Source organism: Pteropus vampyrus, unplaced genomic scaffold (assembly GCF_000151845.1).
Source record: "Pteropus vampyrus isolate Shadow unplaced genomic scaffold, Pvam_2.0 Scaffold145, whole genome shotgun sequence".
Taxonomy (NCBI): Eukaryota; Metazoa; Chordata; class Mammalia; order Chiroptera; family Pteropodidae; genus Pteropus; species Pteropus vampyrus.
In genome coordinates this window covers 1,337,036-1,357,552 of record NW_011888926.1, presented here as the reverse complement: position 1 = coordinate 1,357,552, position 20,517 = coordinate 1,337,036, and the positions used below count along the sequence as shown (strand labels likewise).

Genomic DNA, 20,517 nt, shown 5'->3' with positions numbered 1-20,517 from the left:
GCGTGCGTGTGCGTGTGCGTGTGCGTTTGCATGTGAGAGGGTTCTGGAGACATTTCCTGCTTCCGGCAAAGAGTCGAAACCCAGGCCCCACCCCTTGTGGGCTGGCCATATTGTCACCTCAAGGCCCCGGGGCAGTGGCCTGGATAAACGCAAAGGAACAGGTGGCCCTAGTGCACGTGAGTAGCCCTGGAGTGTGGTTCTACACTCCTGTGTGGGGTGGCAGTGAGCAGGGCACCTGCCCGGGGTCGCAACCCTCCCTGATTTTGCAGATCTAAGAGCCTGTGGCGGGAGACCCTCCCCCGGCCCGCGTCGGGGGAACGCGGATGGTTGCCGGCTGCCCACCGAGGACCACGTGCTGGATTAGGTGCTGCCCATCTGTTATGTCATTTAAACTTCGCAGCGACCCAGCAGCTCCCACTTTATAGGTGATGAAACTTAGGCTCCCTTTCACTTAGATAAACACCGAGCGCTGGAATCGTTGGACCATGTGGTACGTGTGTTTAGTTTTCTAAGAAACTAACTTTTGCAGAGCGGCTGGCGCCCACCTTGCATTCTCACCAGCACCCAACGCGAAGTTCCAGCTGTTCCATGTCACCTCCAGCCCTTGCCTTTCTTTTTAGCCATTCTACTAGGCGTATGTCATAATTTGCATTAGACCAATATTGAAGATTTACATTTTAAAATCATGTCAATAGTATTCGGAGCCACGTCATGTGGTATACCGAGTTTACTCTTCTCTGCGCATAATTTTGGTTTTGCCTTTTTTAAAATTTTAGTTCGCTCTGTACCTATAATCTCTCAAACTCTCAAATACCAATCTCCTTGCAATACATTTAGACAAATTAGGTGATTTATCAGCGTCGCCATTTTCACGGAGACATAGTCGCCCGGAGGCCGCGTCCTCCTGCTCCGGTCTGGAGCGATGCCCACGAGGCCGCTGCTCAGCTGGGCTGGGCTCTCCCTTCACTGCCCCATGTCGCTCTTTAATTTTGGTGGCGCACAAGCTCCAGTCGCTTCCTGAGGGGCAGTCTTATGATATTACATGTCTGACAGGGTCTTAAGTCCTACTTGACCAAGAGTTGGCAAAGCATAGAATTCTAGACTAGAAATAATTTTCTCCCCAATTCTGAAGATTCTCGTTGTCTTCTGGCTTCAAATGCTGGTATGTAAAAGTCCGATGCAATCGAATTTCTGAAACAGACTTTTTTCTTTGTATCTCCGGAAGTTTGTAGGTTCTCTTTGTCCTCACTGTTCTGTAATTTACTGACATAACCTGGGGTGAGTCTCCGTCATCCATTGTCGTGGATGCTTGGTGAGTCCTTCTCTGCTGTAGACTTATGTCCCTCATCTTTAGGAAGTGTCTTGATGAAAAACGAATGTATTTCTTTGGTATTTCTCCTGCAGGCCCAGTCCGCTGCCTGTTCCCTGTTTCCGAAAGATCTGTGATGCGGCCGTGGCCGACCCTTTCTTCTCTGTTCTCTCTGGGGAAAATTTTTTTTCAACTTTATCTTCTACACTTTGAATTTTCCAGTCCCATTATCATATCCTATTTTCACTTTTCAAGAATTAGAAGTTGCCGTTAGGCTCTAAAATACAATCGTTCAATTCTCGTTTCACGAATGCCAACTTTTATATTTCTAAAGACTTGGTTGCTTTTTGTTTGAGGTTCTCCTTCAGTCCCCAGTAGCCTTAGGTGTCCGTGTGTGCAGATTTCACAGCCTTCAGATGTCGCTGCAGCCTTCCCTCCCCCTCCTCCCTCTCCTTGTCCTACAGCCCGTGGAGGAGACCTTGAGGCCGGTGTGGGGGCCGATGAATAAGTGCTACCCTGTGACTGCTCAGGTGGGTAAGGGCCGGGGCCCTTCTTCCCCTGGAGTGGGGTGACTGTCGTGGGCATACTTGGTAGACACAGTGAGAGGACAGGCCGGCCAGGGAAGGGCTCCCGGCCACTCACAGCTGTTTCCCTCTGTAGAGACGCAGAATCAAGAGTGGGAAGAAGCCAGCCCCTAAGGTGAGTGAGGCCTCCCGCCGAGGGGCCGGGGCTGGGGCCCTCTCCCGTCGGAGCCCCGTGAGGCCCAGGGAACCCTGGCTCATGGCTGAGAGTCCCCGGCAGAGTGGCAGGGTCCCCTCCAGGAAACCGGCCAACCCTACCACAGCTCGAGCTGAGAAGGGCAGGACTTCCCTGGAAAAACAAAGTGTGGAGAACGGGGAGGGACGGGGCATTCTGCGGCCCCTCGGCCCATCCTACGCCCACCTGTCCCTCCCAGCAGGCTGTGACCCCCGAGGCAACTGGAAGACCGAGTGATACGGCCCCCAAGGAGGAGGCCAACAGCCTGTCGCAGGATGACGGGAAGGCGAGGTCTCCAAGGCTGGAAGCAGCCAGCCCCATTCGCCCTGGGGAAGAAGCGGCTGAGGAGGAGGCGGCAGGGATCCCAGGCTGGACGGTAGGGAAGCCTGGCTCCTCAGCTGGGACACCTCGAGGGCGCGGGTCCTTCTGGGAGCCCCAGAACACTGCAGGGTGGGGCTGAGGGGAGCGGACATGATGTGAGCAGAGCGCGTCTGAATCCTGGTCTCCCCAAACTTCTTGCGCAGTGGGGCCTCAGCTTCCCCACCTGTACAGTGTAGAGCCACCCCGTCCTCACTGTGCCTTCTTCCTTCCCAGGGAGATGAGAAGGCCCAGAAGGAGAGTGCTGTATACCTTGGTAAGACAGCCAACAGCACCCTGCTCCGCACAGCCTCCCTCCCTAACCTCGGCGACCCTGTAGAGGTCACAGATTCCCCGCTGCTCTCAGACCCTCCTGTCCCGGGGAGGGGAGATGTCCAGGCAGCCAGAAGCCCTGACCTTCTGGAATGAGCCGCCCTGCCTCCTGCACCCTCCCCACGCTGGTGGAGCACCTTGCGCCGGTGCCGCCCTGGGGAAGGCCCCTCCCGCCAGAGGGCCCACAGGGCGCCTGTCTGTGCTTTGTAGAGGCCGCTGGAGTGGAGAGCGAGGAGGGAAGGTCTGGGGGCTGGGTCCCCCAGCTCCTCAGGAAGCTCCGGCTGGACTGGTTCCCAGCTTCTGACGTCCCCAAGACTCCAAGCCACGAATGACAAACCATCCAATAAATGCATAAGGTGCTGCCTCTGTGGCCTCTTTGCAGGGCCTCGAGCCCGCACAGACCCAGCATTGTTCTGTCCACACTCCCTGTCCCGGCCGGCTGCAGGAACGCCATCTCCTGCCACCAAACCCTGAAAGTGGATACACTGGAGAGGCCGAAAGGGCCCTGGCTGGCCTTCGGACGCTGAGCCCAGGGACAGACCATGTTCCCTGAATTCCAAGGGCTGGGGAGCATCTTGTCTTGAGGGCGTTTAGAATAGACACTGGGGAACCTGTCAGGGATGCTGTTGGGTGGCATCCTCTAACCAGCGAGGCTTGGCTGAGTGGCTTCTGCTCTGAGCATCTGGGGACCCCAGGCTATTCCCTAAATGCACCAGGGGATACTCCCAAGACTCAGGTAAGCAGCCAGCCATTAGAAACCTGGGGTGCTCTGCCGAGAACCAGTCACTTGTGGGGTGGGCGCAGGTGGAGGCTAGTGAGGTCACAGCCCCAGAGCTGGAGCAGGAAGACAGGACCCACTGGCCATCCGGTGCAACCTTCCCATCGGCTGAAGGGGAAACAGAAGCCCAAGGTCACACATGTCATGGCGGAGGAGGAACATGAGGCGGTGTCCAAGTTCCTCATGTGGCCGCCGCCTCCTGTGGCTGCCCCACTCTCACACGGGACCGAGGTTTGACCCCTGTCCCTAGGGCATGCCTGCAGCCCATGGAGGCTCATTCCCTGCCCCCCTGGCCAAGCCTCCTGAGAGCCCGGCCTGACCTGGCCACTCAGAGAATGGTACCCGGGGTTGGAGCCCAGGTGAGTGTCCTTCAGCTCCAGCTTGGCCATGAGGCAACTCTTACCCGACGAGGGCCAGGAAGATGGCCAATGTGACCTTGGGGTAACTGAGAGGCTCAGGGAGGTGGCTCTGGCACCTGATGACTGTGCCTGGGTGTTGACCTGGCACATCACTTCCCAGCCTCCCTGAGTTCCCCACTTTTTGGGGCACCGTAGATGAAGTGGGCTGAGCTGCTGGCCTGTGGTGTGGGGTGGGTGGCGTTGGGCCTGCGATGTGGGCGTCCAGGCTGAGGGAGGCCCTTCCCGTCCCCACCAGGGCCTTGGCTGATGGCTCTTAGCAGCCTAGAGTCGCTCTTCCCAGCAGGAGCCAGGACCTATGTATAGAGTTTGTCACCAACCTAAAGAGCCAGTATTAGGTCTCTGCGAGTGACAAGGGGGTAAGCTGTCGCTTTCTGAGCTTCAGTATAGCCATCTCTCAGATGGGGCTGAATGCCAGGTAAGGCTGGATGCGGGGGAGGCTGCCGAGGCCCCATCACTGCCAGGGGCTGGAGAGGGGCCCGGGTGGGACTCGGAGGCAAGGCTGGAGCCACCGGACTGGTTTATTGTACGCCAGGGGCCCCAGCTGAGGAGCAGGCCAGGGCCTGGTGTTGCCCTCTAGCGGGGCACAGCACAGAGCTCGTAGGGGGCCGGGGTAATCAGGAGGCCATAGGCGCCGTGGTCGCTGGGGCGGGGCTGCCCCGCAGGCACCGAGAAGCTGAAGCGCTGCAGGAGGCAGGTGAAGAAGAGGAAGAGCTCCATGCGGGCCAGGGGCTCCCCGAGGCATGAGCGGCGGCCTGTGGGGGGAGGGGCTCGGTGAGCTTGGGGCCTGGGTCACCCGTCCAAGACTCCCCGGGAGAGGCCGTGAGCCGGGCACGATGCAGGCACCTGCTGAGAAGGGCACGAAGGCTGCCTGCTTGACGAAGTGGCCCTGGGCGTCCAGGAAATGCTCAGGGTGGAAGCAGAAGGGTTTCTTCCAGAATGTCTCGTCCTTCAGCACCGATGACAGGTTGGTGACAAGCGTCGTCCCCTGGCAGGAGATGCCTGACATGAGTGGAGTCTAGGCTGGAGGATGCCAGGACCCCTGCCACCACACATGGGACACACACTCTGCCTGGTGCACACCTGTCCCGGCACCCTCTGTCCCCATGGCAGGGCCAAATGACTCACTTCTCATGGGTGCCCTCACTGCCACCCATCCCTGCAAACATGGGCTCCCCCAACACACTGTGGCACATTTTCCCCACTGACTGGGGGCTCTGAATGGATAGGGCCAGCCCTGCCTCTGCCCTTGTTCCCGCACCCGCCAAGACTGGGACAGTCCGTGCCTGTGAAAATGAGCGAGTCACTTGGGTTCCAGTCCTGGCCCCACCTGGCAATGGCCGTGTTGGAGCTACCAGATGGCAGGCAGTGCTGAGCTGGGGTGAGGAGGGCCACAAGCCTACCTTGGGGATGAGGAAGCCCTGCACTTCAATGTCACGGGATGTCATGTGGGGCACGCCCAGTGGGATGATGTCCCCAAAGCGTTGAACCTCATGGATCACGGCCACGGTGAAGGGCATGTGGGCTTGGTCCTCCATCTCTGGTAGCCGTACCTGCCCTATTACCTCATCGATCTCCTGTTGGACACGGCCTGGGCAGACAAGCATCCCCAAGGGTGGCTCTGACTTCCTGATTCCGGTGTAGGGCTGTGCCCACGTGGAGGAGGAGGTCATTCTGACCTCAGAGCTGGGCCCCCGCCTCCGCTTCGAGCTCCTGGTAGCTCAAGCAAGCTCAGGGGCCCCAGGTTGTCCCTTTCCTCCCTCACGCACCCCCAGCCCCCAGCCCCCAGGCTGGGCTTACGCTGCACATCTGGATGTAGGATCATGAGCAGGAGGGCCCAGGCCAGCGTGATTGAGGTGGACGCAGTCCCAGCAGAGAACAGGTCAGCCACCACCAGGCACAGGTTCTTGTCATTGAAGCTGCTCTTGGGGTTCCCCTTGGCCTGGGCGATGCATAGAGGGTGGGCACGGGCAGAGGAAGGCCCACAAGGGCCTCCCACTCTGCACCCAACAGCCTGGGTGCCTATCACTGTGTGATACACAGGCCTCGCCTTGCCTGGGCTCACCTCACAGGGCCCTCAATTCACAACCCCAGGCCCTGTCCCTGGCAGCTGCCCCTCACCTACCTTCTCCACCTCGTCTAGGAAGGCATCAGTCAGGTCTCGGGGTGGCTGGGCTGGGTCCCATGTCATCCTATGCTCGTCAGCCAGCTCATTCAGCAGGGCTATTAAGGCCTTCTGCGCTGGGAAGACCTTGGCGGCCAGCCCCGGGATGTTCAGGAGCACCGGGATCACATTCAGCACCTGTGCAGGCCACAGACGCGGGACCCTGCATGGTTGTTCCTGTGCTCAGGTGTTCTTCTTGACCAGTTCAGGTCTCAGCTGCCTTCAGGGCGTCGCCACCATTGACCTGGTTCCTCCCTAAGTGCTGGCCTCTGCCCTCTCTCTTGGCTCGGGCTGCTAGAAGGATAAACCTAAACTCCACGTCTCATGTATTCTGTGGCTCCCATAAAGGAAGTACAAGTTCCTCAGCCCTCTCTGGGGCGGCCAACCCTGGCCTGGCTCTCCTACCTCTGTTCCCTGCGATTCCCCACCCCGCCCCAGACCTTTCCTCCTCTATGCAGTGGCCTCTCTTGGAATGCCCTTTCTCCAACGACCCTCTATAAATCCTCTGACGAGGCCCACTGCAGGGAGCTGGCCTGCCTTCAGGAGCTCGCTCGGCAGGGGCTCCTCGTCATCTCCCTCCCTGACCTCACGCAGGAATCCCGACTCTTCCTTTAGTCCGTCTTCTAATAGGTCCAGCAGCTTGAGGAAGCGCGGGTCGTTGTACTCGAAGCGGCACCCAAAGATGAGGGAGGCGATCGCGTTGCTCACCGCTTTATTCAGCAGGGCTTTGGGACTAAAGGGGCGTCCTGGGAGAGGACGGCGTAGATCAGGGGCTCGCCTCCATCTTTCCCAGCCTCTCCATCCCTGTCTCCTGTGTCAGGCCCAGCACTCACCGGCCTGGTCAGCGAAGGCGGCACAGAGGCAGGTGGCTTCCTTGGTCACCCACTGCTCCAGTGACTTCTTGCCCAGGCCGAAATTGCGCATGGTGGACACGGAGAAGCGGCGCTGCTCACGCCAAACGACCCCATAGCGCGCGAGGACCACTCCTGGCGGCGGGAAAGCAGGCGTGGCCCTGGGCTCGCCTCTCCTCCCACACCTTGCTCACCTGCTCTCCTGTCCTCACTCTTCCACCAGGAACAGGTCCAGCCCCGCCTCTTGCCAATGAGCCCCGCCCATTTACATAGAAGCCCCGCCCCACCTCTGCTCACGGCCCGGCCCCTTTCGGTGCAGGCCCCGCCTCCTAGCCCCTTCGCACTAACTCATCCTCCATCCCACAAATTCTGCCCACTTGGACACCCCCTTCCAGCTGGGGACAGGTCCCATTCTCTGTCCACCCACATTGCTTGCCAGCTCACCTCTGCTGGGAGATCTTGGTCCCACTCTGCTCTGCCCACCCTGACCACCCTCTCCTTCAGGGACGGCCCTGCCCACCCCTGCCCCGCCCACACTGACTTCATCCTCATTCCCGCCCACCCTGATGTCCTCAAGGCTCGCTGTTGCCCTGGCCGACCCTCTCTCGGAAAGGCTCTGCCCATATCCTTCTCCCCCACCCTTGGCACAAGCTCGTTCTTCCACCTGTCGCCCTTCAAATTTGCCGACTCTCCTCTGCACGCACGTCCACGAGCCTGCCTCCGCTTGACCCTGCTGGGTCTTGAGTCACTGCTGTCCCCATCCCCGCTGGGCTGTGGTCTGCCCCCTCCTTCGCTTGCCTTGAGAATGCGGCCCGAAACCCAGGTGCTTGTAGATGGGCATAGGTGGGCGGTCCGCCGTGTCCTCGCTGCGGTTCACCAGCACCTCGCGCACGGCCGCCAGCCCGTTGACCACGACCACCGGCGTCCAGGCCAGCTGCAGGCTGAACACGTCTCCGAAGCGGTGCCGCAGCTGCAGGCGGAAGGTGGAGGATGCTGGTTAAGCCGGGTCCCAGTGTCATGGCCCTAGCTGTGGTGGACTCCTGGGCCGTCAGCACCCACCCAGCTGGTGCAAGGACTTCATGTGGTCTTGCGATTCTATCACATCTTCTGTGATGGAGGACCTCACGTTGGATCAGACCGCCCAGCTGACTTTGCAAAGGTCACCAAAATTGTCAGTGGGCCAAGTTAGCAGCATCCCATTTTGCAGGTGAAGAAATGGTCCATAGAGGTGAGCAGTGAGGCTGGAGGGCCCACAGCAGCAAAAGATTTGAACTCAGTCACTATCTCTCTCAACCTCGACCTCCTGATTTAAATGGGGTTCATGACCTGACTTCTCTCCCCCATTCTCCAGACCTTTCCTCATGTAAACAGAAGGGATCCCCGCTTGGGCTCACATAATTTAAGTGCTGTCTGGCTGGATGCCAAACCAGCTGCCAAGTTCCTCCCCCTCCTCCAGGCCTTTGCTCTCTCTGACCTTTGGAAAATCCCAACTGTCCTTCGGGCCCCGCACAAATGCCCTCCCTCGTGAAGCCTCTCAAACCTGCCTCCTCTTCCCAGCTCAGCAACTTGCCCAGCCTGCGGCTTCACCCACCACCCAATGTCTGTTGTGAGGTAGGGCCCCAGGATCCCTGCTGCCGATCCAACCTCCTCACCTGGTTAACATAGCAAAGCATGTCCCGGAAGTTCACCTGCAGCAGGTTGCCCAGCCCAGGCAGTGGCATGGGGCCTGGTGGGTAGCGTGCAGCCCAGCGTGCACGTCGGTACATCAGGTCCACCAGGAGCAGGAAGATGGCCACGGCCATGGCCAGGGACGCCAGTGCATCCCCAGTCAGTAGCCCCATGGCTACCTCAGTGCCCACTAGGCTCCTCCGGGCACACTGCCACCCCTCACCGCACCAGGCCCCTGGGACCAGGCCCGGCAGAGGTCATCAGTGCACCCTGAGGGTTTGCCCAGCCTGGGCCCTCTTTTTAAAGGGAGCTGAGACTGGCCTTTGCTCTCTGCTGAGTCACCCTGTCAAGTGACTGTGCTATCAGAAGGTACAGGGAGGGGGCAGAGAAGGTCAGGTGAAGTTATGGCCGCAGATGCCTTGTCCCTCCTGTAGTCTCCAGGGGCTTTCCAAGAGTATGGGGAGGAGACAAGAAGCCCAGCTCCCACCAGACTCTTCAGCTTTGTGTAGGCTCCAAGGAAGAACCAGGGATCTTCAGACTTGTCCTGCCACCTGCTTGTCACATTAGGCTCACAATGTGGTCATAGCGTTGTCCTCAGAACGAGTCCCTGCCTTTCCATATGTCACCTGCTGCCTCCTGAGGGGCCTTTTCCTTTCAGGTTTGTTACTGGCCCTCAGATCAGCATTATAGTGACGTCACAGGTATCAGAGGGACCACAGGGTAGGGGGTGAAGTTCTCAGTGTCCTCTCACCTCACACAAGCACACTCAACACACGCAAACCATACACCCACACGCGCCACCCACATGCTCACATACTGACACAATCACACATCCACAAAACCACACACACTTAACACATTCACTGTTTACACTCACCTGGACACCCAGCACCAAGTCGCTTAGTCTTAGTTGGCCCGTGGTTGCCTAGACCTGACTGACCCCCACCCCCGCCTCGAGGCTCAGCTGGCTCAGCTTCCTGGGTTTTGGTCTTGTCGTGGCAAGTTTGACTCTGTGGTCCCTCAAGGAAAGATGCAAACCTTAGTACCACCCACACCAGAGCGTGCCACCTCCAGGCCGGGATTGTGGCTTCCAGGCCCTCCCTCTTGCTCAGCCTCTCATCCCCTCTAGGCAGAGGGGTGACCATATCACTCCAGGGCAAGGCCACTGCCTACGGCCTCAGCGTTCTCCTTCTTCAACTATAAAAGGGGTACGATTTGCATTTTCAGATCAGTGAAGTTGATGAGAACTGAGGCCAAAGCCCACTCAAATGTGCAGACGCAGGAGCCGGAGGGCGGGAAGGGGCATTTCCCGGGCAGGGTCAGCCCCTCACCCATCCCGAAGGTATGGGAAGCAGGCTCTTTCTGGAAACAGCGCGAGTATTCCCGGGCCTTAGAGGTGCTCTCTCTCAGCCGAAGCCAGGCCCCATATTCCCTCAGTTCTCTGGCTCGCTCCCCCACAGTGAGAGGCAGCCCCAATTTAGAGTGCTTGCTCGTGGCCTCTTGGTATTTGCTTTCAACGTTTGCAAACCGTGCTTGGTGTATGAACAGTTCCTCCCCTTCCCGAATTCCCACAACCCGCCAAGCTCAGGCCCCGAGGGTGCTGCTTGCGGGGGCCCAGTTGGGCCCTCCGTGCATCTTGCCTTGGCCAGGGCTTGGATTCTGTTCCATCCACACTGGGCGTCCTGGGTGCCAGTGCTGGGTACTTGCAGCATGGTGGGAAAATGAGGCGGCACCCTGCACCCAGGGAGCAGTGGGAAATCAGAGCCATGTTCCAAGCCAGGAGTGCGGGGATGGTTTTGAGGGCCATGGGACATTGCCCCCGGCTGGAGCAGGACTTTCTGGGAAGACCTCACGGAGGACTTTGGCTGTTTTGGCACTGAAAGCCAAGGTGAGCTGGCAGCAGGACCAAAGCCCTATTGCAAAATCCTGTGCAAGAGTGAGAGGAAGTGGGAGGGAGGGAAGCAGCTGCAGACGGGGGCTTTGTCAGTCTGGCTGAGGACCGGGCTGTGGGGAACTGGGGTCCCTGGGCCTACCAGAGGCGGGGAGACCAGTTCAAAGGCCACTCTACAGACCAGGAGGGCAAGACCCACGGGCACCCCAGGGACTTCTTGGATCTAGCCTGTGGTCTCTCTTGTGGCTTCAGCTGTCCTGGTGGGCAGCAACTTTCTACTGCCCACCAGGACAGCTGAAGCCACAAGAGAATTGGGGGGGGGGTATCCGTGGGGTGAGCAGGATGGTCCAAGTGTTTGTCACTTGATCCTCCATAAATTGCCTTTATCTATGCTGTTCTGGATGTCATACCCTCCCCAAGCAGTCACCCTAACGGGGATACGAAGTGCAGTGACAGATATGCCCTCCCCACACTAGGGGCCTGCTGCCCAGGACGGGCAGCCATGAAGAACACCTACACATGAGGCCTATGGCCGTTCACCATCATTGCACAACTGCAGTGCAATTCTGGTAAGGCCTGCGTGTGCCAGGCAGGCGCTGCTGTTCACTCCACGTGACCTCCCCGCAGCCCTCCATGAGTTTCTGCTCTGGTGAAGTTGCTGGGTCAAGGGCAGCAAGCGCCCCTCCCCCTCGCACGTCACAAGTGGTCTTGGCAAGATGAAAAATCCTGGAGATCCTTTGCACAGCAATGTGACAATATTAACACTACTGAGCTGCACACTCATTGGTTAAGATGATAAATTGTTTTATTAAACTACAATTTAAGTTATTGTAAAAAGTACATCACCGCTACACACCTATTTAAATGGTCAAAATGCAAACACCGACACCAACTGCTGGCAAAGATGTGAAGCGACAGGAACTCACTCGCGGCTGGTGGGACAATGGCACAGCCACTTTGGAAGATAGTTTGGTGGGTGGGTCCTTACAAAACATTCTCTTACCGTACAATCCAGTAGTCACTCTCCTTGGTATTGACCCCAAGGAGTTGAAACTTATGTCCAAATAAGCACCTGCACACTGATGTGTACAGTGGCTCTGTTCATAATCGCCCAAACTGGGAAGCAACCGAGGTGTCCTTCGGTAAATGAATGCATGAACTGTGGTATGTGTCCAGGTAATGGAAGATCATTCAGCACTAAAAGGAAATGAGCTATCAAGCCATGAAAAGACATGGAGGAAGCACAAATGCGTATTACCACGCGAAAGAAGCCAGTCTGAAAAGGCTACATGTTGTGTGATCCCAACTATATGACACTCTGAAAGAGGCAAAACCATGGAGACAGTAAAAAAAAATCAGTGGTTGTCAGGGGTTGGGGGGAGGGGAGGATGGAAAGGCAGAGCTCAGATTTTCAGGGTAGTGAAACTACTTATTCTGTACGATACTGGAGTGATGGACACGTGTCATACGTTCGCTCAAACCCACAATGTACAACACAGACTGAACGATGTAAACTGTGGAGTTTGGGTGACAACGATGTGTTAGTGTAGGCTCACTGATTTTAACAAGTGTACCACTGCTGGGGCATTGTCGATAGTGGGGATGACTGTGTCTGGAGAGTTGGGGATTTATGAGACTTTTCTGTATCTTCTGCTCAATACTGTAATGAACCTAACATGGCTTAAATATACCCCATATACTTTAAGAAATTAAGTATATTAAAAAATGCATAGAACTCCGAAGTGGCGGGAGCTGAAATGCCCACGATCAGACACTGGAAAGCGGGGGTCGGGAGGGGAAGCGTGGAACATGGTCACCCCCAGTCAACAGTCATCTCAGAAGCCAGTTTGAGAAAAGACCCAAGACAACCACAAGTGCCTTGCTCAAGCCATCAGCAAGTCAAAAGCAGACAGAAGAAAAGGAAAAATGACCAAGAATCATTTGCCGTCAGGAAATACTTTCCTCAAGATATATACTTTTCAAGTTTTGTGGTTTAGCCCTTGACACCTGAAATCTATCAATTTGAACTGTGTTGTTAATGCCAAGTCAAGGCCAGATGGGAAGCCAAGTAGCTCAAAAAGCCATCACTGCCGTGCAGGTCCCATGGCCCACCCAGCATGCCCACCCACACCTCCATCCTGGCGCAGTGAAATGAGCAATGCACCACACTGCTTGATGCGGCCATGAAAACAAAATTAATCTGCCAATGCTGCAGCCCCAAATTGATGAGCACACAAGAACTCATTTATAATTGCTTATTTCTACTTCACAACATTCCTTCCAGTATTTCTGTTCTCTAAAAGAGTCCATTAACATTGCATTATTTTTTTATAACCTTTAAAATTCATGTTGGTTGGAAAGTCGTTCTCATATCAACCTAAGGAGATCTGACCATCCCCACACACAGGTGCGTTCCACCCAGCCAAGCTGAGCGGCAGGGAGGGGCTGCCTTGGGTTTTGTTTCTGCAAGGGCCCCGGGGCCCGCACAAGGCTGGGGACAGCGGACCAGTCAGATGGCGGCCTCCTCTGCAGCAGAACCACAGCCACCCTCGGGGCTGGAACTGGAAGAGGAAGAGACGCAACTGCTTTATATTAAACAAAAAAGGAAACAAGGTTAAAATGAAGTTTATTTTTTTTTGATTTTTTTTGTTTTTTTTTGTTTGTTTGTTTGTTTTTTAAATAAAACTGTTTGTGAAACAGCTATTTTATCCCCACGGCAGAGTGACCCCTGAAAGATGCACTAACCCCTTCTTAAGGCCTTAACAAGATTTTTTTTTTGTATTTTTTCTTCTTTTTTTAAAACTCAGATATTTAAAAATTATACAATTTACAAAACAAAACAACATAAAGAATCATGTAGCACAGGGCTGCTCAACTGACAGGCTCCCTCCTTTATAAAAATGAAAGCGAAAAAAAAAAAAAAGAGTCAACTGGGTTTCCCGGCCAGCTTATCCCACACCGACCACATGCAACGGCGTCCCGCCCCGTGTCGATTCCTAAGCTTGGGCTTCCTGTCCTGTCCATCCTGGAAGTCAAGGGCACGGCTGCCCTGTACATGCCCGGAGGCGGGCTACCCCTGACCCTGCCTGCCAGGCGCACTCAGTGGGACAACTCGGGGTCCTCAGTGGCCACAGGGACCTAAGACACAGCTGTGACCTCAGGGCATCTGCCAATTTCACCCCCCCAAAAAAGATAAAAAAAATTTAAAAATAATAAATAAATAGTGTTTCTGGAAATGAAAAAATTTATTTTTGTGTTTAAACATCATTCTCCCACTCTTGAAAACATGGACCATCCCCACTTCCCCCCCCCCAAAACTTCCCACTTTGAGACAAATTAATGACAAAAGGATGGTTTTGGTGTGGTTCCTCTGCTTTCAATCCTGGGTCTAGAATTCTCTGAATTGGTGAGACAGGCTACCGATCAAAGCCACACCCCCGTCCTTTATGAGATGAGTTTGTTCAGTTCAATTTCACATTTAAATTTCACTGTTACTGGAACAAATTTGGAGTTCTTTAGGTAATTTTAAAATAGAGTCAAAAGGGATAGCGCACCTTTCATTTAAACAAAGTCTTTCCAGACTAAAAATAGATTTATATATATATATTTTTATCCCTCCCTTTTAATTCCCCCCACCCTTTCCCATAGCCCTCCCCTCCCCCCTCCCCCCACATTGTCACTATGGAGATTGTGTCCATGGAAACAGCCATTCCAACGTCTTGGGTCTTTCTTTCCTGTGGCGTCACCGGTTTGAGTGTGATGTAAGAACTTAGGAAGGAAGTGCTGGCATGGGCAGGCACGTCGGGGCGGGGCGGGGCGGGGCGGGGCGCGGCTGCACAGTAGGACGATTTCCATTCCACCAGTGTCCACCACCTCCTCATCTCCACAGTCTCACCTGGAAGGCAGAACGGACACTCAGTGCCGGGTGCTCCGCGGGGTCCTGCAGCTGCGGCCCTGCTCCGCAGTGGTGCTGGGAGGGGCCTTTCTGCAGGTCCTGGAGCTGCAGACTCCTGTGCATGGGCTGCTGACACGGGGGCCATCCAGGACCAGCGGTGGAGTCACGGTGCGGGTGGCCCGGGACATGGCTAAGGGCAGCGCTGACCTGTAGCCGTGCTGGCACTGGACTCCCGGTGCCCCGCGTGGAGGGTCTGCCTCCCCAACCCAACATGTGCAAAGAACCGGGGCCACGAGAGAATTCCCCAACCCTCCAGGTGGGGTGACCCTCGCCTTCCACCTGGGTGGGGCCTGCAGTGGGCTCAGAACACAGGTGGCTGAGCACCCAGCACCGGCTCACGACCATTTCGTAGCTGCTTTCAGCTTAAAGTCTCTTCTCTGCACTTAACCAAGAAGGCTCTCCAAGAGCTGTGTGGAGAGCGCAGCCCCAGCCCGGCCTCCCCTGCCGCCAGCTCCAGGCTGGAAGACGATGCTGACCACCCACGTGGGGTGGGTGGGGTTGTACCAAGGGCTTCTTCGGAATGCCTCGGGTCATTACATGTGCAAAGGTCTCAGAGAGACACAGCAGTTTCCAAGGAATTCGGTCCAGAGAAGTTAAACCAGACGCCGGGGGCTCACCTCGCTGCTTCCTCAAACCCTCTTTGGTGCCCTCCTCCAACCAATAAACCTCAGGAAAAGCCAGGCGTCATTATCCTTTCTGTTCCCATGAAACTTACTCATACACGAAACGCAAGGCTGGTCTGTGTGCGCGAGCTAGGAATACATTTACCTGCCTTTGCCCAAAAGAGATTCCTAACTGCTTGGCAGAAAACACAGTAAATAGGAAGACGCTTTGCAGGGACAGCAAGACAATGTCCTTACGTAAACCCTGGGACTCCAGCCTCCAGCAGCCCTGGAAACAAGAGCCAGTGGCTGAACCATCCTGCCATTCTCAAAGATGTCCATGGTGACAGCGTGCTTTCTCTAGTCCTGAAGGTGACTCTGGGCCCAGGGGGTCGTGCCAGCCCTCGTGGACCATGGCTCCATGCTGTACTCTGGTTTTGCTGAGGATGAGACTGTCAGCAAATGGGGAAGCAACAGCTTTCTCTGATGCCACCCTAGGAACTAAAAGTCCTTGGTCAAAGTGATGACAGCTCAAAGTGGTGGAGCTGATGTAGGACCTCAAGCAATAACCAGAGGGGTGAAATCTTGCTGGGGATGCGGGACGCCGGTGTGAGGACAGATGCCCCGGCCTCAGCGTGAAGCTCTCGGCACCCAAGGGTCTGCCTGGCTGCTGGCTCTCCCTCAGCACCACAGGGGTCCGCCTCCCAGCACTGCCAACAGGGACCCTTCCCCAGGCTGATGTGAGACTGGCCCAGACACACGATGCCGTAAGTGTTAACAAGACTCTCACTGACTCCTCGGCGTATCTTCTAAGAAACTCTTCCCTTGAGACAGAGAACAGGAAGGCAATTCTTTAAGTACCTAGTGTGTGCTGGGCACTGTGCTAGATTTACAGATGTCACTTCACGGTAACACGGAGAGGGCCTTGGTGTTGAGAGGTGACAAGTGGCCCAAAGCCACACAGCTGGCCGGCAATGAGACTGGGGCTCACATCCAGCAAAGCTCTTCTGACTGAGCCCCCAGGCACTCTGAGCCTTTGAGCCTCAAGTGCTGCATGTCCTGTCTAACTGCATGGGACACGGCAGAGCCAGGGAGCACGTGGGGCGGCTGTGCCAGTGAGGATGAGCTCGCAGCCGCTCTGGGCGGGGTGGGCACTGCGCTCTCGGAAGGCATTCCGATTCGGCTGCTCAAGAGGATTTCACCTTGGCCTTGGCCAAAGCCTGCCAACACCCTCTCCCTTCACCTCTCAGCTGCGCCTCTGGGGCCTGCACCTGGGCCGGCGGGGCTGGAGGCTGTCCTCTGTCCTTCCATGCTGGGTGCCAGGCCTGCCTTCTCCAACTGCAGCAGGAACCCAGCGCCTCCGCCCTGCCAACTCTGGCTGGGGGACAGAGCTGCAGGTCCGCCTGTAGAGGGGAACGGAGGCCTTGCTCTGAATCTGTACCACCTGAGGCACAGTTGGGGGGGGGTGGCTCCTCCGGGGCGCACGCACTCCTCTAACGCCATCCCCGGCCCCTCCCGCAGACGCAGGTAACGGTGCCCAGATGCCCGGGAATCCTGTTGGTGCCAGGAAGGCTGCAGAGTGAGGGGAGGGTGGTTTAGACAGGAACGGAGAAGGATGGCCTCTAAGAGAAAGTGACGCTGAAGCCGAGACCCAGAGATGGGGTGGAGCCTGTCACGTGAAGATGGGAGGCCGTGCCCCTGGCCCAGGGTTTGCTGCTGGACAGGGCGGCGGCGGGGTCCGATCTGCACCCTGACTCCTCCAGCTTGGGCCGTGCATGGCAGACCAGCGTGCCGACACGAGCTGATGGACGCTGCACCCCACGCCAGGCTGCGGGCACGTCATAGGCACCTCCTAACTGAATCCTCTAAAGGTTGTTTACAGAAGAAACAGATGCAGAGACATTAAGCGGCCTGACCCTGGTCACAGCGCAGTTTCCGCGCACTCTGTGAGAACGCGGGGCACCCGGAAGTGGGACTCACAGGTATACCCACTGTCCCTTCTCCTCCTGGCTGGGATACCCTGTGATGATGGCTCTTTGTCCCAAGCATGGACCCCAGACGGATGCTCCTTTAGGGTGGGGGTTGTGTCTCTGTCCCTGGTCACTGGGGCTTCTGCACAAGCCCGAGAGGTCTGACAGCGCCCTCAGGACCTGATGGGCAGTGACTGTCCTCAATGTGACTGCTGAACTGGGGGCTAGCCTCGTGGGAACAGCATGTAAAGACAATTTCAAGTGGATGAGCCTGGATGCAGTATGTCCATCTTTCCTCCCAAGAGGTGAATGGGTTGACCGTGCAACAGACCTGAAGCTGCCCACACTTCTGCCCCGATCAGTCACAGCACTGCGGTTCCATATGTGTAAACAGGAACAGCAACGCCAACCTTCCGAGGAATGACAGGCGCAGTGTTAGAGACCAAGAGCTGTCAGCTGGCAGGGCCCAGGGATGGGTGCAGTGGAGGGAGAAAATGAGCAAAACTAAAACCCCCAAGAAGAGATCTGCCCTCAGGCCCAGACTTGTTTTTCTCAAACATCATCTGCAATTGCAGGGCAAAGCCAACGGGGTCTGGTTCCTCCCTAACTGGCTCTTCCGGGACACTTCCAAGAACACTCACCGTGGTCCCCACAGAAGGAAGTGCTACGCGCCTGTGCTGGCAGAGGAATCGAGAGGACGGTGGCAGAGCCTGCCCAGGCAGAGCAACGCCGTGAAGCCCAGGGGACACGCAGAAGGGGTAACAGAAACCTTCCTGAAGAACCAGCCAGGCTGCTGTCTTGCCCCGAGGGCTGCTCGGAGGGAAAGGATTGCGGGAGCCACAGCCGGAGGTGCCGCAGTGGCCGCAGCCGGCAACCTCCACGTGCTCATTTGCTTCCTGTGACCCAACTGCCCGCCTGTCCTGCTCAGCTCCCCCCCTTCCCAGCCCCACTCCCTGCGAGAGGAAGAGAGAAAAGCACGACCATCAAGTCCCCTCCTGACAGCCCCCAGCGGCCACTCATCACACGGCAGGGCAGAGGGCGCTTCCCTGGCAGGCAGCATCAGGGCCCACCTACGAATGACGACTCTCAGAGGAAGGCTGCCACGCTGAAGCGACTTCCTCCGATTACTGATAGGGATTCAGTAATGAGGGGGTGGGCGCATTCCACAGAGACCCGTCAGGGATGTGGCGTTGCCCCAAAGGGACAGGTCTAGCACGCCTGTCTGGGGCGGGCCAGGCCCGACACACGAGGCCCTCTTTACAGAGAAACGGGCCCCCCGAGGAGCATGGCTGCAACGATTGGACCCACCCAGCTTGTAGGAGCAAGTGCCCCAAGTTACGTGTTGGTTTTTCTTTTCCTTCTCTTTACAACGTTTTTCTCATCCCTCTGACTCGGGGAGGACAGGGAAGGCGAAGAAGCCAGCAGGGAGCGGCGGGCCTGCTGCTTCTAGAGACATCGGCCCTATAATCCTATTTTCAGAGACGCACACGCCGCCAGCCGACCACAAGCCCACAGACGTACTCACAAAAAGCACAATTCAATCTCCTGAGATTTTTAAGAGTAAAATTAAATCGGGTGCCAAAGTCTACTAAATCTTTGAGGGGATTTCCCTTCCCTTTGTACTTCTGTGAAAAAGAATCCTTCGGAGTACTGGGGAAAAAAAGACTTCAAACAACAAAACTTGGGGAATTTTTTGTTTTTCAAAGGAAAATGCGCCATAAGCTTTACAGATAATGGAGTAAATTAAGAAGAAAAGACCTCTGGCTACAATATGAGCCGTTCTCAGATGCGGACGAGTGAGGGCGGCTGGCCACAGGAACCCCCCACCCCGAGGGTCCATCCCGAAGCCACTCTGCCTTCAGGGACATCACACGCAAGGCCTGATTTCAGAGCAGTCGCCTGGAACCCTAATGGGCAATGGGAGGCACACGCCACCTCTCCACAGGCATTCTGGGGAGCGAGGCAACACCTGGGGTTAGCAGTCCGCCGATTACACATTTGTGGTGCAGCCTGGCCTCAGGGGTGGAGGGCGGAGGCCATGACACCCACTTGGCGTGTCCGGCAGGGGCGGCACCCCGACTCACCTGTGCTTGCTGTACTTTCCATTCCCACGAGCACACTGCCCCCCTCACCCCCGCTCCGACTGCTCTGTGCTGAGGCTGCCTTTCGCTGTCTTGTTCTGCAAGGGGGGGAGAGGGCACGGGAGGGGAGGCTGACGCCGGCAAAGCCAAGGAGACAAGACAGGAGGGACAGAAGAACAAGCGTGGGGGTCAGGGAGGGCGGAGGTGAGGAGAGGACGGCACATGGAAAAGGAAAGAAAAGGCAGAGTCAGTACTGAACGACAAACAGGAGATATTCAGACAGTTTTCTGAGGTAAAATGTGCCCATTAAAAAAGGGAAGTTTAAAAAATAGAAACATATAAATTACATAAAGATAAAGATTACTGTAAGATCCTACGAGCCATCTCTGGAAATAATTTTTAAAGAAAAGCATAAGTGAGCATCTTTTAGAAGCATTTTGAGGGCCGACCTGCCAGGATGACCTCTTTCTAGTACTTTCTGGCTCTATTTGGAGATGGAGACTGTGAACAGCCAGTGACCACCAGGTGTCAGTGTGACCTCAGCCAGAGGAGAGTCAGCCACCGCAGGACATTCCCGGTGGTGACAGCCTCCAGCATCTCAGTGCCTTCCTGGGCTTCCTTCCTCAGACCCTCTCCTCTCAAAAACAGACCATTCACCCCCTTATCTTCTATCTTTTCCTAAAAGAGGTGACCAAGAGACCACCTCTTGAACCAACTGGGAAACAAGGCAGTGGCAGCCCATCAACTGCCAACTTTGGACCGATCGCCAGTGGCTTCTGCTGAAGTGAAACCCAGAAGAAACGGGGAGTTTACCCTAGACCCTGGAGTCAGCTGTATTTCTCCTGGCCTGGGCAAATGCCTTCACTTCCGTATCGAGGCCTATAACCAACCTCATTTCACGCCAACCTGTGAGCGGGGCTCCATTAAACTAAAGTGAGACCGGCTTTGCTGAGCTTGATCTCCTAATTCCTCTTGACAGACAGACAGACGATTCTCTCCAACACGCTTCTCCAGCCCCCCACACCACATGGGCGGCCACACCCCATGCCGCAGGCCTCCCTCTAGCACTGGGCCTCTCTACCCTCCTGAGGCCAGGAGCCCAGCAGAGTGAGACCTGGCAGGGTGGCCTCGGTCCTCCGATGTCCGCCTTCCCCACCCCCGCTGTTGGGAGGACAAGCTCTCTGGGGCTCTGACTCACCTTGTGCTTGGGGCACCTCACCGAGAAATTCTCCTCATGTAGCAAACAATCTGCAAGACAGAAGCGGACAGTGCCGGTGAGTGGGGCCAGGCTGGCCGAGACTGACAGGGTCCCCACACTGTCATTTCTAATAGGAAACATTAGAGACATCCGCACATAAACTGTGGTACTGAAACATGATGGAATAT

At 56.3% G+C, this 20,517-nt stretch overlaps 3 protein-coding genes across 5 annotated transcripts in view; 1 reads left to right on the top strand and 2 right to left on the bottom strand.

Annotated features, from left to right (window-relative positions):
* Positions 1 to 26: 26 nt before the first annotated feature.
* LOC105298093 lies at positions 27 to 3,156 on the top strand. Its single transcript, XM_023535888.1, has 6 exons — positions 27 to 176; positions 1,774 to 1,839; positions 1,970 to 2,008; positions 2,265 to 2,441; positions 2,660 to 2,699; positions 2,966 to 3,156. The coding sequence occupies exons 2-6, from the start codon at positions 1,810 to 1,812 to the stop codon at positions 3,085 to 3,087; spliced, it is 408 nt and encodes a 135-aa protein (XP_023391656.1). The 5' UTR covers positions 27 to 176; positions 1,774 to 1,809; the 3' UTR covers positions 3,088 to 3,156.
* Positions 3,157 to 4,385: 1,229 nt separating this feature from the next.
* LOC105298024 (cytochrome P450 2D14) lies at positions 4,386 to 9,832 on the bottom strand. Of its 2 annotated transcripts, none has more exons than XM_023535890.1 (9): positions 8,617 to 9,832; positions 7,763 to 7,934; positions 6,947 to 7,099; positions 6,699 to 6,859; positions 6,075 to 6,251; positions 5,715 to 5,891; positions 5,353 to 5,574; positions 4,796 to 4,937; positions 4,386 to 4,704 (listed from the first exon to the last, which is right to left on the bottom strand). In XM_023535890.1, the coding sequence occupies exons 1-9, from the start codon at positions 8,803 to 8,805 to the stop codon at positions 4,526 to 4,528; spliced, it is 1,572 nt and encodes a 523-aa protein (XP_023391658.1). In that variant the 5' UTR covers positions 8,806 to 9,832; the 3' UTR covers positions 4,386 to 4,525. The 2 variants fall into 2 exon arrangements, with proteins under 2 accessions (XP_023391658.1, XP_011367310.1); XM_011369008.2 differs by having other exon boundaries at positions 5,353 to 5,540; positions 5,750 to 5,891.
* A 3,301-nt stretch (positions 9,833 to 13,133) lies between these two features.
* Positions 13,134 to 20,517, bottom strand: part of TCF20 (transcription factor 20) — a 48,633-nt gene continuing 41,249 nt past the window's right edge. The window contains exons 3-4 of one of the 2 annotated variants that reach the window (XM_023535887.1): positions 20,330 to 20,379; positions 13,148 to 14,418 (exon numbers count right to left, since the gene is read on the bottom strand). In XM_023535887.1, the coding sequence (XP_023391655.1) occupies positions 14,401 to 14,418; positions 20,330 to 20,379 (68 nt within the window). In that variant the 3' untranslated portion in view covers positions 13,148 to 14,400. Of the gene's footprint in view, positions 14,419 to 20,329; positions 20,380 to 20,517 lie in introns of both variants that reach the window. The other variant, XM_011369006.2, reaches the window with a different exon arrangement.

Bases quoted from the DNA above. Each gene is read 5' to 3' on its own strand.
- LOC105298093 (XM_023535888.1), top strand. From the start codon at position 1,810: ATGAATAAGTGCTACCCTGTGACTGCTCAG. The intron at 2,009-2,264 runs GTGAGTGAGGCC...TGTCCCTCCCAG, and splicing joins GGAAGAAGCCAGCCCCTAAG to CAGGCTGTGACCCCCGAGGC. The intron at 2,442-2,659 runs GTAGGGAAGCCT...CTTCCTTCCCAG, and splicing joins CAGGGATCCCAGGCTGGACG to GGAGATGAGAAGGCCCAGAA.
- LOC105298024 (XM_023535890.1), bottom strand. From the start codon at position 8,805: ATGGGGCTACTGACTGGGGATGCACTGGCGTCCCTGGCCATGGCCGTG. The intron at 7,935-8,616 runs GTGAGGAGGTTG...TTCCGCCTGCAG, and splicing joins TGCTTTGCTATGTTAACCAG to CTGCGGCACCGCTTCGGAGA. The intron at 6,252-6,698 runs GTCAGGGAGGGA...TGGCCTGCACAG, and splicing joins AGTCGGGATTCCTGCGTGAG to GTGCTGAATGTGATCCCGGT.